Source organism: Giraffa tippelskirchi, chromosome 5 (assembly GCF_054371585.1).
Source record: "Giraffa tippelskirchi isolate mGirTip1 chromosome 5, T2T-mGirTip1v1.2.pri, whole genome shotgun sequence".
Taxonomy (NCBI): Eukaryota; Metazoa; Chordata; class Mammalia; order Artiodactyla; family Giraffidae; genus Giraffa; species Giraffa tippelskirchi.
The window spans coordinates 186,094,494-186,110,264 of record NC_137279.1 but is presented as its reverse complement, the minus strand read 5'-3'; the positions used below and the strand labels follow the sequence as shown (position 1 = coordinate 186,110,264).

General features: G+C 44.9%; 1 protein-coding gene across 1 annotated transcript in view; it reads right to left on the bottom strand.

Annotated features, from left to right (window-relative positions):
• CSMD2 (CUB and Sushi multiple domains 2) overlaps nucleotides 1-15,771 on the bottom strand; it is a 667,647-nt gene that overhangs the window by 20,957 nt on the left and 630,919 nt on the right. The window contains exons 56-60 of the mRNA XM_081490945.1: nucleotides 11,441-11,614; nucleotides 5,984-6,166; nucleotides 2,163-2,339; nucleotides 601-780; nucleotides 54-227 (exon numbers count right to left, since the gene is read on the bottom strand). Of these exons, the coding sequence (XP_081347071.1) occupies nucleotides 54-227; nucleotides 601-780; nucleotides 2,163-2,339; nucleotides 5,984-6,166; nucleotides 11,441-11,614 (888 nt within the window). The remainder of the gene's footprint in view (nucleotides 1-53; nucleotides 228-600; nucleotides 781-2,162; nucleotides 2,340-5,983; nucleotides 6,167-11,440; nucleotides 11,615-15,771) is intronic.

Genomic DNA, 15,771 nt, shown 5'->3' with positions numbered 1-15,771 from the left:
AAGGAGAGGAGCCAGCAGATGGATGCCCCGGAGGCCCCCTGTGAGCGACTTACGGAAACACTGAGGCAGCTCTCCGGTCCAGGACCCGTTTCCCTCGCACGTGAGCACCGCGGGCAGGGAGAGCTGGTATCCCTCCAGGCAGGCGTACGTCACGCTTGAGCCCCACATGAAGTCGGATCCCACCACTTTCCCGTTGGGGATGAGCTGAGGCGGCTTGCACATGATAGCTGGGGGAGACCAAGGTAGGCTTCGTGTTGGGGCTGCCCTGGGAAACCAGGGCTGCCGTCGGCACTGAGGCAACTGGCCTGCCGGGAGCCCGGGCTCAGTGAGAGCAATCAGGAACCACCCCTCTTCCCCTGGGAGCTCGGTCTCGTTGCACCTTCCAACAACCCACTCTCCTCTGCACCACCCTGTCCTCTGGGTTCAAGGCCCAGGACCTTCCCACTCCCTCCCCGTAGATGTTCAGGGACCACTCCTCACCTTGCACACCCCCAGATAAGACGTTAGGGCTCTGCTTCATCACCCCCTCCCTTCTAGATGTTCAAGGCTTTTGTACCTGCTCCAGCCCTGCGTCCACACATCTGTAGCCCCCAGACACACCTTTGCAGACTGGCTTGGTGCCGTTCCACGTCCGGTCCTTGGTGCAGCTCAGCACAGACACCCTGTGTGACTCCATCATGTAGCCAGGGACACACTGGTAGGTGACAGTTCTGTTGTACCTGAAGTCACTGCCCAGCCGGAGGCCGTTGGCTGGAACCCCAGGGTCGCCGCAGTTTATGACTAGGACGTGGAGACAGAGCCTCGTTCACTCCCAGCACAGACTCCTTCCACCTTAGCATCCCAACACCATCCCGATCGCTCCCCACACGTTTGGGAAGGAAAACTGTCAGAGAAGGGATGTCGGGTCTCCTCCCAGGTTCCCAGTTGGGTGCCGTTCATTCTAAGTCCCTGCAGCCAAGTCTCCCTGCAACAGCTGTCCTACACCCCCGTCCTTGCCTGCACCATCCTTACACACCCCAGCAACTTGGGCTGGGAAACCCATCTGGTTCATGTAAAGCCCACCCCTCTAAGAGGAAGTATTCAGAGGGCTCACTTCATAAATGAGGCTGGGGACCAGAGGGAGGGAGGTGTCCAGGTTGAAGAGCCTAAGATGTGTTGATGGACCACATGATGGACCTAAGATGTGTTGATAAGACAATTTGTCTGCTGGGAAGGGCACCTTACTGACTGCTCTTCTGCCCAGGAGGCCTCCGTGGGCCCAGTGGACTAGGAGCAGGGCCTTGTGACCGATGCAGTGGTCATTCCTGTGTTATAGTATCAAGTGAGAGTGGGGATTGGTGAGCTCTGACCTCAGAACAACTGTGAACCTGACAGGGGATTTCAGATGGAGCCTGGAATCACAGCTAGGACTCTGAAAGGGAGAATGCTGTATAAGATCCCCTTTTATAATCACTTCCTTCCATCTGGGCCCCACAGCGATCTGCTTTTCAAGGAAAAGGGTCTGGAGTTGCTTTTAGGAGAAGCAAGAAAGAGGAGCCCAGCTAGGGCAGGGATGGATTTAAGGGAGAAATGGAGCTAACAAAGATGACAGATGGCAGCAGCTTTAAGGTAGAAAGAGAATCAGGCTCAGCACTGGGGGTTTGCCCTAAAAGAGAAAAAGAAAGCCCCAGGAACTGGCTAGAGCCTGGAAAATAGCAAATACATGTTGTGAAGCTCTCTTGAGCCTCATTTGTCTCACATGGGAAAGAAGAGGTAACAGTGGCTCAGCTGGTAAAGAATCCGTTTGCAACGCGGGAGACCTGGGTTCGATTCCTGGGCTGGGAAGATCCCCTGGAGAAAGGAAAGGCTACCCACTCCAGTATTCTGGCCTGGAGAATTCTACGGACTATGTAGTCCATGGGGTTGCAAAGACTCGGACACTACTGAGTGACTTTCCCTTTCCTACTTTCACAGGGGATTGTGGTGAGCATCAAAAGATCTGAAAACAAAGCTCTTTGCTCAGTGGCAGTCCCACAGTATGTGCTCAGCAAATGGAGGCGATGTGTATGATTCTCATTCGGGGTCAAGTCCCTCAGTGCCAGCCAGTTTTCCCCGTCTCTGGCAGACAGCCTTCTCCTCTGGCGTGGAGGCGCCCCATTGTCATGGAGCCCAGAGGCTCTCACCTGTGCACTCCGGATCACTGCCCGTCCAGGTGCCATTGACCGAGCAGTGGCGGCTAAGCAGGCCTGTGGCATAGTAGCCTTCCCGACACTCATAGACGATGGAGCTGGAGAAAACCAGGCCGTCACTGAACAGGACTTGGGCATTGCTTGGAGTCCCAGGATTCCCGCAAGAGATCACTAGGAAGCCAAAAGAACACATTACTCATCAGAACAAGGGCAGGCATCCCCCAGGGGCTAAGTCCTGCCCAGAGTGGAGGCCACAGGTTACATCAGGAGCCTGTGGATTGAGAGCATCCCTCTTGGGATGCTCACATGTCAGATCAGATCATCTCACCCTCAGAAGGGGAGGAGAGACCTGGGGGGATTTTTTAAGATTTCTAAAAATTAAAGACCATGTCTATTTCGTTATCACACCTAAAATTTTAAACGATGCCTTCATATCACCAAATAGCCAAGCAGTGCTTAGTTTTCCTCAAGACTCTGTCTGTATCTCTTTTTTCATAGTTGATTTGTTTGAATCATAAAGGTCCCCACATGACATTTGACTGGCATGTCTCTAAGACTCTCTGAATCCAGAGGTTACTGGATTACCCTCTCCTATAATTTATCTGTTTCAGAAATCAGGGCATTTAACTGGTAGAACTTCCCACTTTCTGGGTTTTGCTAACTTGTTGAATGAGGCATTGTTCAATATGTTCCTCTATCATTACTGCAGTTAAGTTCTACTTTTTGACAAAGGTACTTTGCAAGTGGTTTTGTGTTTTTCTTATCACATCACATCAGAGGCACAGAATGTCTGGCTGCCTCCTTGTTAGTGATGTTGCGGCTGCTCAGTCGGTCAGGTCATTATTAAGCTCCTATTAGTTGCCATTTAATGGTTTCAATAGAAAGTAAATACTGTTGACCAGATTCATTATTTCATTAGGGGATAGAAATGGGAGCATTTTAATTCTACAATTCTTTTTAAATTATTTTTTAACTTTTTATTTTATATTGGAGTATAGTTGATTATCAATGTTGTGATAGTTTCAGGTATAAAGCACAGTGATTCAGTTATTCATACACATGTATCTATTCTTTTTCAAGTTTTTTCCCACTTAGGTTGCCACACCATATTGAGCAGAGTTTCTTGTGCTGTACAGTAGATCCCTGTTGATCAATTCCACAATTCTTTCTGCTTTAGCTCGGGTTCTTTAATAAAGAACTTTCCCATCATCAAACATTTGCTTACCCTGAAATAGAGCTCACACAGGAAGGTTGGACTAATGCTTGATTTAAAAAAAAAGAAATCAGATATGAGAATAATTAGTTGGTTCCCTAGCAAGCTCCAAAGGACAATCATTTGAATTCACAGATTTAAGTTTATTTGTTATGTTGCCTTCTGTTGTCACTTTTATTGACATTCAAATTATTCCATCTCTGACTAATGGAAACCCTTTCACGTTGGCTCCTGAGTTCCTCTGACATGACCCAGTTGCGTTTGGTAGATTCCTTGCTGCAGTGACGAGAGTTTCCATGTTAATCTTGTGTGTTTCCTCCCCCAGTCCTGGAATCAGCCATTTCCCTAAAGAGCTCTGGTTCTTTTTAACGGACAGTGGATTTAAAACCTACAGTCTGGGCATTAAGGGTACTCATTGCTACTGAGCTGGTCATTGATTCTAGACTTTTAGATTGGGAAAATAATTTTTCAAATTGAAAATACATTATGAGTTTATACTGATATTACTAAGCCAAGTTTAGAATTAAGAGTTTTTCCTTAAGTTTTTCATCTTTTATATGATACCTCTTTTATTTTAAAATCTTGGTTCTTAATGAAAATAAATAATTTTAACTTGTTTTATCCATATAGAGTATGGTATTATATATGTAATAGTTTCAGAATTGTCATTTCAATTTGATTACCAGCAATATGATTGCTAAAACCAGTTTAAGATTTCATTGCAGTTCTTTGTCCTTAGGATATATATCATATTCAAATTTCATTTTTTCAAGTTAACTGAAATAATTCTCTGGGTTATTAAATCACCAGCTTGACACATAGTTAAGTTCATTTGTTTCCATTTTGATTTTTGATAGAGATTACTTGTTTCTAATTTTTCATTTAATTTTATTTTGTAAGTATGTATGACATTTACATGGTCCCAAAGTCAGATCTACAAAATGATAAGAATGATTCTTATCATTTTGTAGACCAGATAGGCCCTAATACCCATCCACTCAACAAGTATTTGTGCTGCGTAGGTACTGGAAATGCAGCAATGACCAAGCCATGACCCCCGCCTTTGAGGAGCTCAGTCTATCTTGAGAACCTACCTATAAACAGATGAATTAAAATATGATGTGACAGGTGCTACACTTGAAGAAAAAAAGCACTAAGAAGGGAGTGGCTTACTGGGGCTGGAGACAAGAATTTGAGTAGAACCTTGAAAGGTAACTGGGAGCTTGTCAAGGGAAGTCACAAAGAGTTGTGTACATGTTACACACACACACAACACTCATTCAACAAATACTTGCTTCCAGGTTGAAACTCTTAGCCACCTACTTTCTATTCCCTGAACCCTCCTGACATGGTGACTGACTCCATCCTGGGGTCTGGGTGACAAGAAAGGGAACCTGGTCACAGCGGATATGTGAGAAAATAGTAAATTCTTTCCTTGCCAATACACTCATTACCACAAGCTTACTATGCCTACAAAATCCTATAAAAACTAACTTTGCACCCCCAGAAAGGCAGGACTTTGGACAGACAATTGGGAGAGGGCACTGACTCCATCTGAATCACTTCCTGGGCAGGTGTCCCCGGAACATGGGCCAGAGTATCTCCCTTTGCTCTGCAGGACCATGCTGCAATCTCAAGTCCATGCAGCCCATTCTCTAACCACTGCCATTTATTTCTTTAGCTCACTCCCTCTGGAATTTGTTTGCTGGTGATTGGGACCTATAATCCAATGATCTTGTCACCTTTTCATAGCTTCTTACTCCACTGATGAGCCTATTTCCTCCTTCCCCAGCTTTGATGCTAAGATCCCTGACAATCACTGCTTTGTATATCTCCTTATCTCCCTTGCCACTTTCTTTATGCCTTAGTTGCCTATGCTTAATTACTAGTTACCTAGTAAAACCCTAACTACAGGTAATGCTTCACCTACCCTGTGTCCAAAACTCTGTAGCAAAATGTGCTTGAACAAAAACCCAGACTAATGCTGACTGTCACTTTAAGTTAATGGCTCTTACCTCAATGAGCCCTTAATGCTGCCGCCTGGTAATTATATACTTCCCTGTTTCTCTATTCCATTCCCACTTCTCCCTTGCTAGATGATGATTGTATATTGTGTCCTTCCTCTTCCCCTACTGAGGTCATCCCAGGAACCATCATTAAGGGCTTATATTACTTTTAAAGTGTTTTGTAAAATTGAATTTTGTATTCTTTTGGCACTTTGGATGTTTGTTTAATCTTAAATTGTAAGCTCCAAGAGGGGAAGGTGTGTCTGACTCGGTCACCATTTGTCTCTAGCATATACTGTATCATTTGGCACATAGTTGTTGAATGAAGCTATATGGAAATAAGTGAACAAACCTGCAAAACTTAGTTTATCCTGGTATCTTCCCTTCTTAGGTTAGGGTGGGGGATATGTTTGCCTTTGGATTACTAATAAGATGAACGTGAACTCTCTGTTGATGTCCACTCTCCACCAGGCCAAGGGGTTAAATGGGGCCTGGGATTTTATCTGTGCGGGTGAGGGCAGGCACCAGGGAGTAGGAGAACAGGGGGAGACCGTGGGGCAGGCAAAGGGGAGCAGCAGAATGGTCACAGGCGTTACCTCCACACTCAGGCTGCGCGCCGCTCCACGAGCCGTCGGCTTGACAGGTTCGCTCTGATGACCCCCGGAGCACGTGGCCAGCTTCACAGCTGAAGCGCATTAGGCTGCCCGGGGCAAAGCTGTCCCCCAGACGGATGCCATGGGCTGGGATGCCAGGGTCACCACAGACTCCTATGCTGGTTCCTATGGACCAGAACCAAAAAACCCCATTGTTTTTAGCAGGGAAGGAAAGAGAGTGGCAGAGTGGGAGAAAGTTGTTGGATCTCTGTTATGGGGAAGCAGTGGGCCCTAAAAAAGAGGGCAGTGAAACTGTGTGTGTACCTGAGTCGCCTGAACAGGCTCCTGTCTGAGTACTCAGTGGTCAAATGACACATAGATCTGAGGTCACGCGTGAGGCCCTGGTGTCCATACCACAAGGGAGGAAAGAAGGCAGAGGGAAGCCTTTGTGGAAGAAGTCCTGCCTTCATTCTTGGCTGCTGCCAGTGTGGTCCAAGCTGACCTTCTCCCTTTTACCTCTTATCCACCATCTGCTGATCCGGTACCCTCTCCATCCCTGTTCCACTGTCTTAGCTCAGATGCTCAACATTTCTTGCCTGAACTTTACTGCAGGAGACTTGTAACTAATATCCTCTTCTCTTAAACTCTCCCTCTAATCCATCCTCATTTTCTCTTTAAATCGTAACAATGAACAACCACAACTATTTGATTTTTGTTCTTTCCTGCTGAAACACCTCCTCTGGCTTCCCACTGCTGAGAGAATAAAGTTCAAACTTCTAGCAGAGTTGTCGCTCAATAGTCAAGCTTGAATTTTGATGCTGGGCCTTTAACTGAGGCTTTCTTATTCACAGATTATGCAGTACAGGTGAGCTCTGGATTAAACATTTTAGATCTCTCATTTCATTCTTTCTTTGCCCTCTGCCTCCTGCCACATTTCTGCATTTATCTGATTTGTGATCTTGTACAAACCCACCAAAGAGAGTTTTAAAGACCCAAGAGGTGGAGGAAGGTAGAGAACAGGAGATAAAGCTATCTACTATCTGTGGGAGCCAGTGCATCTCAGGATGCAGAGATTCATGGGAGACACCACTAGATCAGACTTGGTCATGGTGAGCTTGAGGAAGGAGAAAGAAAATTGAGGGCTAAATGGCAACTGCATGAGAAGATAGTTTCCAAGTGATGTGGAATATATCTCCTCATGAATCCATGTATGTAGGCATCAACAGAAACATCTTAATGACTGCATTTTGGGGCTTCCCTGGTGGCTCAGTGGAGAAGAATCTGCTTGTCAATGCAGGAGACGTGGGTTCAACTTCTGGGTCAGGAAGATCCCCTAGAGAAAAGAATGGCAACCCACTCCAGTATTCTTGCCTGGGAAATCCAGAGGAGCCTGGTGGGTTACAGTCCACAGGGTTGCAATGAGTTAGACATGACTTAGTGACTAAAGAACAACCGCAAAGACCACATTTGGTTAGCTGGTATAAATGCTTAAGCCATGTACCCCGACATCTACTGTTGATGTATCTTCCTCTCGGTTTGGGGATTATTTCCTTTCCTAGTCTGGTTTTGGAATATAAGAATACTGTACAACCCCATGTCCCCCATTCTACTGCCTACCAAGGAAGGCGGATTCACTCAGCCTTTCAAAAATATGAGAAAAGAGAGCCCCTCATATTTGGCCAGGTTTTCTTATCTTTTGATGTTTTCCAGATGTACTTCACGCAACAGGCAGCACTGGGTCCCCTTGAAGGCAATCCTGATGGTGAATTGCTCTGACTGCCCCACTGGCTAGCTGGCCTCAGCTAGAGCCAGCACTGTTGTACAACAGGCATGAGGGTGGATTCTCCAGTCCTGGGCATTATCTGACAGAACAGCCCCCACTGAAGTGTTCAGCCTCTGTTTCAACAATGTAAGGAAGTCTGGCATAGAATACTGCACTATGGGGGCAGGTGCCAACTGTTGACTCTTTACTGAAGAGGTACATCAGCAAGATGATGACGCTGCAGAGATGGGCAGTTAACTTCCTGCAGCGTGTCTCAGATGCCAGAAATCTCTGCAAGTCCTTGATGGTCCAGAGACTTACAGCTTCTGCTATGCATCATCCAGGTGCACTGACTGAACTGAATGAGGCTCGAAAATTTGACCTTGGAACTTCTGAATGTGTGTGGTTTTTTTTTTTTTTTTTTTTAGGATTGGCAGGAGATGCTGCTGCAAAAGATATCTGTAAGTTTCAGGAATGGGAGATGCTCACTAGGGCACACCTAGCGTTACTTCCTCATCACCTATTCTTGTCATCTCTCACTTTCTTATCTAAAGTGTTTAAGATTCATTCATTCCTCAGCTTCAGTATTTCTGGAATAACTTCTAATCCTGTCCTCAGAGGTCTCCAGGAAAGGTCTGCCTGTGATTCTAGTCTCCTAAGAGTCTGTCATCCTTCAGGAAGACATGGGGAAACTGAGATTGCAAACTGTTCTGCAGAATGTTCAGGACCAGAGATCAAACAGCTTCATGCAACACATTCCCCAATGAGCGGGGTTCGTGTTTTCCGAGGTGCCTTTCTTGTTTCTTACTTTTTCATGTTCCCAAGTGTCAGCCTGTTTCCAGTCTCCCCTTGACTTGTGATGTGGCCAAGGAAAAGTCTCTTCTTCCACATGCAGGACGAGGACTTAGGAAGTCAAAAAATTATGAAATCTCAGGGTTGACAAGGCTTTTCAGAGGTTTTAAAGCTCAGTGATGTAACTTCGACAATAATTATTTTTGTTATATTCGTATAAGGTCATTTCCCAGCCTTTGCAAACACAACTTCAGAGAAGGGTAATTACAAATTAGGAGAAAGGACTTTGGATTCTGTGCTTTGGATCAGGAGACTTACCATGTGGTTAGTTATGTATGCTAATAAGTAGGAGATGCTGAAGGCTTTCTGGCTGCTTCTTCCCCTACCTCGTTCCTTTTCCCATGGAGAACAAAGATCCCTAAATAGATAATATAGACCCTAAGAACACCATTAGCCTTGTGTCCTAGAAAAGTGTCTAGAGGGAGGAGCTTTATGCAAAACACCAAAGAGACTGGGGCAAATGCATTTTGGATGGGTATTTGCAGGCAAAATGCATGCCTTTCCTTTTTGGAGCATTTCTTCCTCCTGGAATTTGCTCTGTGGATAACTCAGGAGGCCTCAATATACATGATCCTTGACTTCCCCATGCCAGCCTCCCAAGATACTTCCAACAGAGGTCCAAACACACAGAAGTCTGGGGCCTGGCTAAGGGAGTCCCAGTGGCTTGTACGTAGTCTTGCCAGTTCATGAACTGGGCAATTAATGAGATTAATAGGGGTGAGATGCCAAAGTCTTGGGTGGTAACAGAGAGATGTGTCTGGGATTGTCCTGGGCAGCCCACAATCCTTTGAAACAAATTCCCAGTGCTTCAGGAATTTCTCCTTTCTTAGGAGACCTAACTAATATCTGGTGGGTATTCCGGTTCCATCATTTCATGGCAAATAGATGGAGAAACAATGGAAACAGTGACAGACTTTCTTTCTTGAGCTCCCAAATCACTGCAGATGGTGACTGCAGCCATGAAACTAAAAGATGCTTGCTCCTTGGAAGAAAAGCATATTAAAAAGCAGAGACATTACTTTGCCAACAAATGCTCATATAGTCAAAACTATGGTTTTTCCATTAGTCATGTATGGATGTGAGAGTTGGACCATAAAGAAGGCTGAAAGCAGAAGAATTGATGCTTTGGAACTGTAGTGTTGGAGAAGACTCTTGAGAGTCTCTTGGACTGCAAGGAGATCCAACCAGTCCATCCTAAAGAAACTCAACCCTGATTATTCATTGGAAGGATTGATGCTGAAGCTTCAATACTTTGGCCACCTGATGTGAAGAACTGACTCATTTGAAAAGTCCCTGATGCTGGGAAAGATTGAAGGCAGGAGGAAAAGGGGATGACAGAGGACGAGATGGTTGGATGGTATCATCAACTCAATGGACATGAGTTTGAGTAAACTCTGGGAGATGGTGAAGGACAGGGAAGCCTGGCATGCTACAGTTCATGGGGTCACAAAGAGTTGGACACGACTGAGCGACTGAACAAAAACAACATACTGGCAGTGCCCTAAATTTTGGAAGACAAGTTCATCTGGGAATCTCAAACTGTAGGAGCAGATACATGTCTTATGGGTGAGGTCCCACTTCAAGGAGAAGCCTTCTATATTAGGAGGTCACCAGTCAATCCTAAAAGAAATCAACCCTGAAATTCACTAGAAGCTCTGATGCTGAAGCTCCTATACTTTGGCCACCTAATGCAAAGAGCTGACTCATTGGAAAAGACTCTGATGCTGGGAAAGATTAAAGGCAGGAAGAGAAGAGGGTGACAGAGGATGAGATGGTTGGATGACATCACTGACTCAATGGACATGAGTTTAAGCAAACTCCAGGAGATAGTGAAGGACAGGGAAGCCTGGCATGCTGCAGTCCATCGGATCACAAACAATCGGACATGACTTAGTGAGTGAACAACAGGATCCTTATGTCTCGAGGGCATCAGGGATGGGAAGGGGTAGGGGTTAATTTCAATGCCAAGGTGGGCTTCTTGAGAAGCATCAAGCCACATGAACAGTTGCCCTCTTGGGGGCGACATCCTATGTGGGATCCCTTCTTGAGGCCAGGCAAGCTCACCCCAAAGAAGAGAAAGCTGTGGGGTGCTAATTTTTTGCCTTGGTGGTTTCCGTCATTAGTAGGACAATTCAATTTCAAATATTTTTGTTCTTTTATGACATTACAGATGAGTATCTGGAAATATGGACTTGGGAGCTCTGTCAATTCCCTACATTTGCTGTGTTGATGGCCTCTCTCCGTGTCCCCACAGAGATTAATAAGAAAATAAATTCATTCATAGGAGAAGTCTGGGGACTAGTGTGTTAAAGCTGAAGAGGAGAACTTATTTACTGGGCCAGGAAGCACACAGGACAAACAGAAGAAGTGATGATACAGAAAGGGAAGCAGGTTGGGGTCCAGGAGTCCCACACAGGAAAGGAGAGAACACAGGACTGGGTTTGGACCTGAGCCAGCAACAGGAAGGCTTGGACTGTTCCTGGGACCTCATGGTAATAAGTGTCTGGAGAGGATTCTGGCCATAGGTGACCACAGAAACCACATCTTAATTGGTTCTGCAATCTCTTGGCTGTTTAGGCTTGGCCAGAGTCTAAGGGCATGAAGCTGGGCGTGGACCACCAAGGGCTGAAGTACCGTTGGGACCTCTGAGAGCCGTGCTCTCTGTCTGGGAAGGATGGGTTCAGTTCATTTCAGTTCAGCTGTGCTCTCTGCCTGGGCAGGGATGGGATGAAGGTTCAAAAGCTCTGCTTCCCTCCCCTTCACCTGTTTCACTCACACCTCGGAGCTGCCCCGCTCCCACCAGCCAAGTGTTCCATTGGAACCCCTCCCCCACACCCACCCCTTACCTGAGCAGTGGGGGAGGGAGCCAGTCCAGTGTCCGTCCAGCCCACACATGCGGGTGGCATTTCCCACCAGGGTCCGCTTGCCGGTGCAGCTGTAACGCACGACTGCCCCCACTGTATAGCTGTCCCCGGACATCTGGGAATGGGGCGGGGAGCCCGGATGGCCACAGGACACCACTGTGGGGAAGAGCAGACATCTCAGCAATCTGCACCAGGACAGATCATCATCACAGGACACACGCTAGGCTTTTCAAGATGACAGGAAGAAGCTGGGGTGTCTACCGAAGCAAACCTCCTGCTGGCTCACCCACACGGTATCAGCAAACGCTGACTTCCCACCTCACTGACCAGTCTCCATATCTGTGAACTGAAGAGTAATGTCTGTTGTTTTAAGAGTTGAATGAGATAATGCGAATGAAACCACTCAGCCCATGGTAGGGAAGCAATAATACCCATTTCTTCTCTTTCTTGCCTCTTGTGCATACTAAGATGTCTCTGGCAGAAAGGTGGGACATATTGTATGCATAGTCAGACCGAGAAAGACAAATTGCATATGATACTGCTTTTATGTGGAATCTAAAAAGTGGTACCAATGAACCTATTTACAAAATAGAAATTTCATCACAGATGTAGAAAACAAATGTATGGTTACCAAGGGGGAAATTGGGGGAGGGCTTAAATTGGGAGATTGGTAGCGACATATACACATTACTATATATAAAATAGATAACTAGTAAGAGCCTACTGTATAGCACAAGGAACTCTATTTGGTGCTCTGTGATGACCTATATGGAAATGGAGTCTAGAAGAGAATGGATACATGTATACATACATGGCTGATTCACTTTGCTGTACACTTAAAGTAACACAACATTGTAAATCAACTACACTCCAATAAAAAATTAATTAAAAAAAAAGCAAATGGGTGATCTCTCATTCTGGGACTGTTGGGATTGGCCACAGCATCCAGAATAAGGGCCAGTTATAGTCCTTTCCAACTGCATCTTACAACTGCCCATGGCAGTTGTCTCTAACTTGTCCTCTTTAGTTGCGAGTTCTCTTTTCTGAGATGCCAAACTATAACTGGAAACTAGTTATGAGGTTAGAGTATAGAGTTGAAGTGGACAGGCCAGGGCAGGACAATGCTGTCAATGTTGCTGGGTTTGCCTTCCTGTTGTTCTTCCACTGGCTGATCCCAGGCTCTTTCATTTACTCAACACGTATGTATTGTGTGCCTGTTATTTGCGAAGCTCTGCTTCATGTGTCTGCAAGAACAAAGTCCAAGTGCTCATGGAGCTGATATCTAGTGGGGAAGTGAAAGAAAGTGTTAGTTTCTCAGTCATGTCTGACTCTTTCCGACCCCACAGACTGCAGCCCGCCAGGCTCCTCTGTCCGTGGAATTCTCCAGGCAGAAATATTGGAGTGGGTAGCCATTCGGTTTTCCAGGGGATCTTCCTGATCTAGGGATTGAACCTGGGTCTCCTGCATTGCGGGCAGATTCTTTCCTGTCTGAGCTACCAGGGAAGCCCTGTGGGAAAGAAAGACCATGAATAAGAAAATACTAGGGGTTGCTATGAAGGAAAATAAAGCTGCATCAGGAAAAGGATGCTCAGAGGTGGGAAGAGGGAACTGTTTATGAGTAGGGAGGTCAGGGAAGATCTCCCTGAGGAGTTGATATTTGAGCAGTGGTCTGAGTGAAACGACCAGCCATGTGAGATCTGGGGAAGAGTGTTCTGAGGGAAGGGACATGTAGTAGAAAAGCCCAGAGGATGAGCCTGGGGTGTTTGAGGAACAGCAGGAAAGCCAGGGTTGCTGGGACAGAATGAAAAAGGAAAGAACAGAAGTGATATGCGTGGAAAGGTTGCTCAGAGCCAGATCATGGCATAGATTTGGGGTTTTATTACAAGCATGACAGGACCCCTCCTAGAGTGATTATGATCTGACTTACATTTTAACAAGATCATCCTGGCAACTGTGTGGAGAATATTCTAGGGCAGGGTGAGAAAGAGGGGGCTGTTGCAGTAGTTCAAGAAGAGATGGTAGTGATTTGGACAGACTAAACCTTGGGTTCTGGTATGTAAAGGGGAAGGATATGTACTGTGGTGGCCAAAGGGCTGACCGCCTGTGAACACGGCCTCCCTCAACTCTCTGCATCCTGGCCCAGGCCTGCCACTCCTCCCACTCCCAGAGGTGGGCTCTCTTATTTCCTCCCTCCTTGAATCTGGGCTGGCCTGTGACTTGCTCTCATCAACAGAATGTAGTGGCATGAGGTTTTAGGAAATCTGAGCTCTGGCTTAAGAGATCTTTTAACTTCTTTTTCTCTAGGAATTCAGCCTCCAAGTAAAGAAGATCAAGTCATCCTGCTGGAGAGATGCCACTTGGAGGAGAAGAGCCAGCAGCAAGACCTCCAACAGGCTGTTGTCATTCAGTCGTTCAGTTGTGTCCGACTCTCTACAGCCCCATGGACTATAGCATGCCAGGCCCCCCATGGACTACAGCATGCCAGGCATCCCTGTCCTTCACTGTCTCCTGGAGTTTGCACAAACAAACTCATGTCCATTGAGTCAATGATGCCATCCAACCATCTCATCCTCTGCCATTCCCTTCTCCTCCTGCCCTCAATCTTTCCCAGCATCAGGGTCTTTTCGAATTAGGTCAGTGGGGGCCATTTTGTGTCAGCTTAGACCTTTGATCCAGCAAACTTATCATTTAACAACTAGGAAAAATTCAAAACACCAAAGACAGAGAAAGACTTTACAAAAGAGTGAATGACTGACAGCTGGTTTTTCAACAGCAACAAAAGAGGTCAGAAGATATTAGATTCCTTTAGTGGGCTAAAAAAAAAATAACCACCAACTTGAATTTCTAACCCTATCAAAAATATCTTAAAAAATGAGAGACAAATAAATGTATCACAAAAACAGAATGTTTGCTAACAGCAGATCTTTACTAAATAAAATTCTAAAAATTCTAAAAGATGGCCTTCAAACTGCAGGAAAATAATCTCATATGGAAGGTGAAGATATGAGAAGGAATGAAGAGCAAAGAAAGTGACAAATATGTGAGTAAATCTAAGTGAACAGTAACGGCAGAGAACAACAACAACACATTGTGGGTTTTAAAAATAAAATAAAGAAATAAAAGTAAACTAACAGGTAGAACAAACAGAAAGCACAAAATAAGATGGTAGATTTAAAACCCATCAGTTCAGTTCAGTTCAGTTGCTCAGTCATGTCTGACTTTTTGCGATCCCATGGACTGCAGCACACCAGGCCTCCCTGTCCATCACCAACTCCCAGAGTTTACCCAAACTCATGTCCATTGAGTCGGTGATGCCATCCAACCACCTCATCCTTCGTTGTCTCCTTCTCCTCCCACCTTCAATATTTCCCAGCATCAGGGTCTTTTCAGATGAGTCAGTTCTTTGCATCGGGTGGCCAAAGTATTGGAGTTTCAGTGCCTGCCCCCCGTATATACCAATAATCTGACATATTTACAGTGATGAAAGAAAAGACTTTCAACCATGAATTCTATATCCAGCAAAACTATCATTCAAACATGAAAGGGAATTTAAAATATTTCCAGATAAACACAAACTGAGAGACTGTGTCAGTAGCAAACCTAGAAAGAAATTCTAAATGATAAAGAAATTCTAAAGGAAGTATTTTAGGCTTGAAATGAAAGAACTTGAAGCCATGTGAAGAAATAAAGAACACTGGAAAAGGTAACCACATAAGTAATACACAATAAAACATAAGCATATCTTTTGTTTGTAACTCTATTTTCTGCCTGTTTGAGAAACTGCATAAAGCAATAACTAGAAACCTTTGTTGATAAGCATACAATGTATAAAGAATTAATTGGTATAACAATAACAACACAAAGGATATAGAGGTAATGGAGCTATATAAGGACAATGTTTTTGTATACAATTGAAATTCAGTTGGTATTAATCCAGACTATGCTGCTATAAGTTAAGATGTTAATTGTAATTTCCATAGTAACCATTAAGAAAATAATTTAAAAAACATGTACAGTGAAAGAAACAACAAAAATTTAAAATGGTACACTAAAAAAGATCTATTTAATGCAAAAGAAGCCAGCAAGAGAAGAATAGAGGACCAATAAAAAAGACATAAGATACACAGAAAACAAACAGCAAAATGGAATATATAAAACCTACCTTATCAATCATCACATTAAATGTGGATTAAACACATGAAAGGCAGATATTAGCAAAGTGGATAAAAAACATGGTTGAAGTATATTCTGTCTACAAATGACACCCTTCAGAGCCAATGACACAAACAGACTGAGAATAAAAAGGTGGCAAA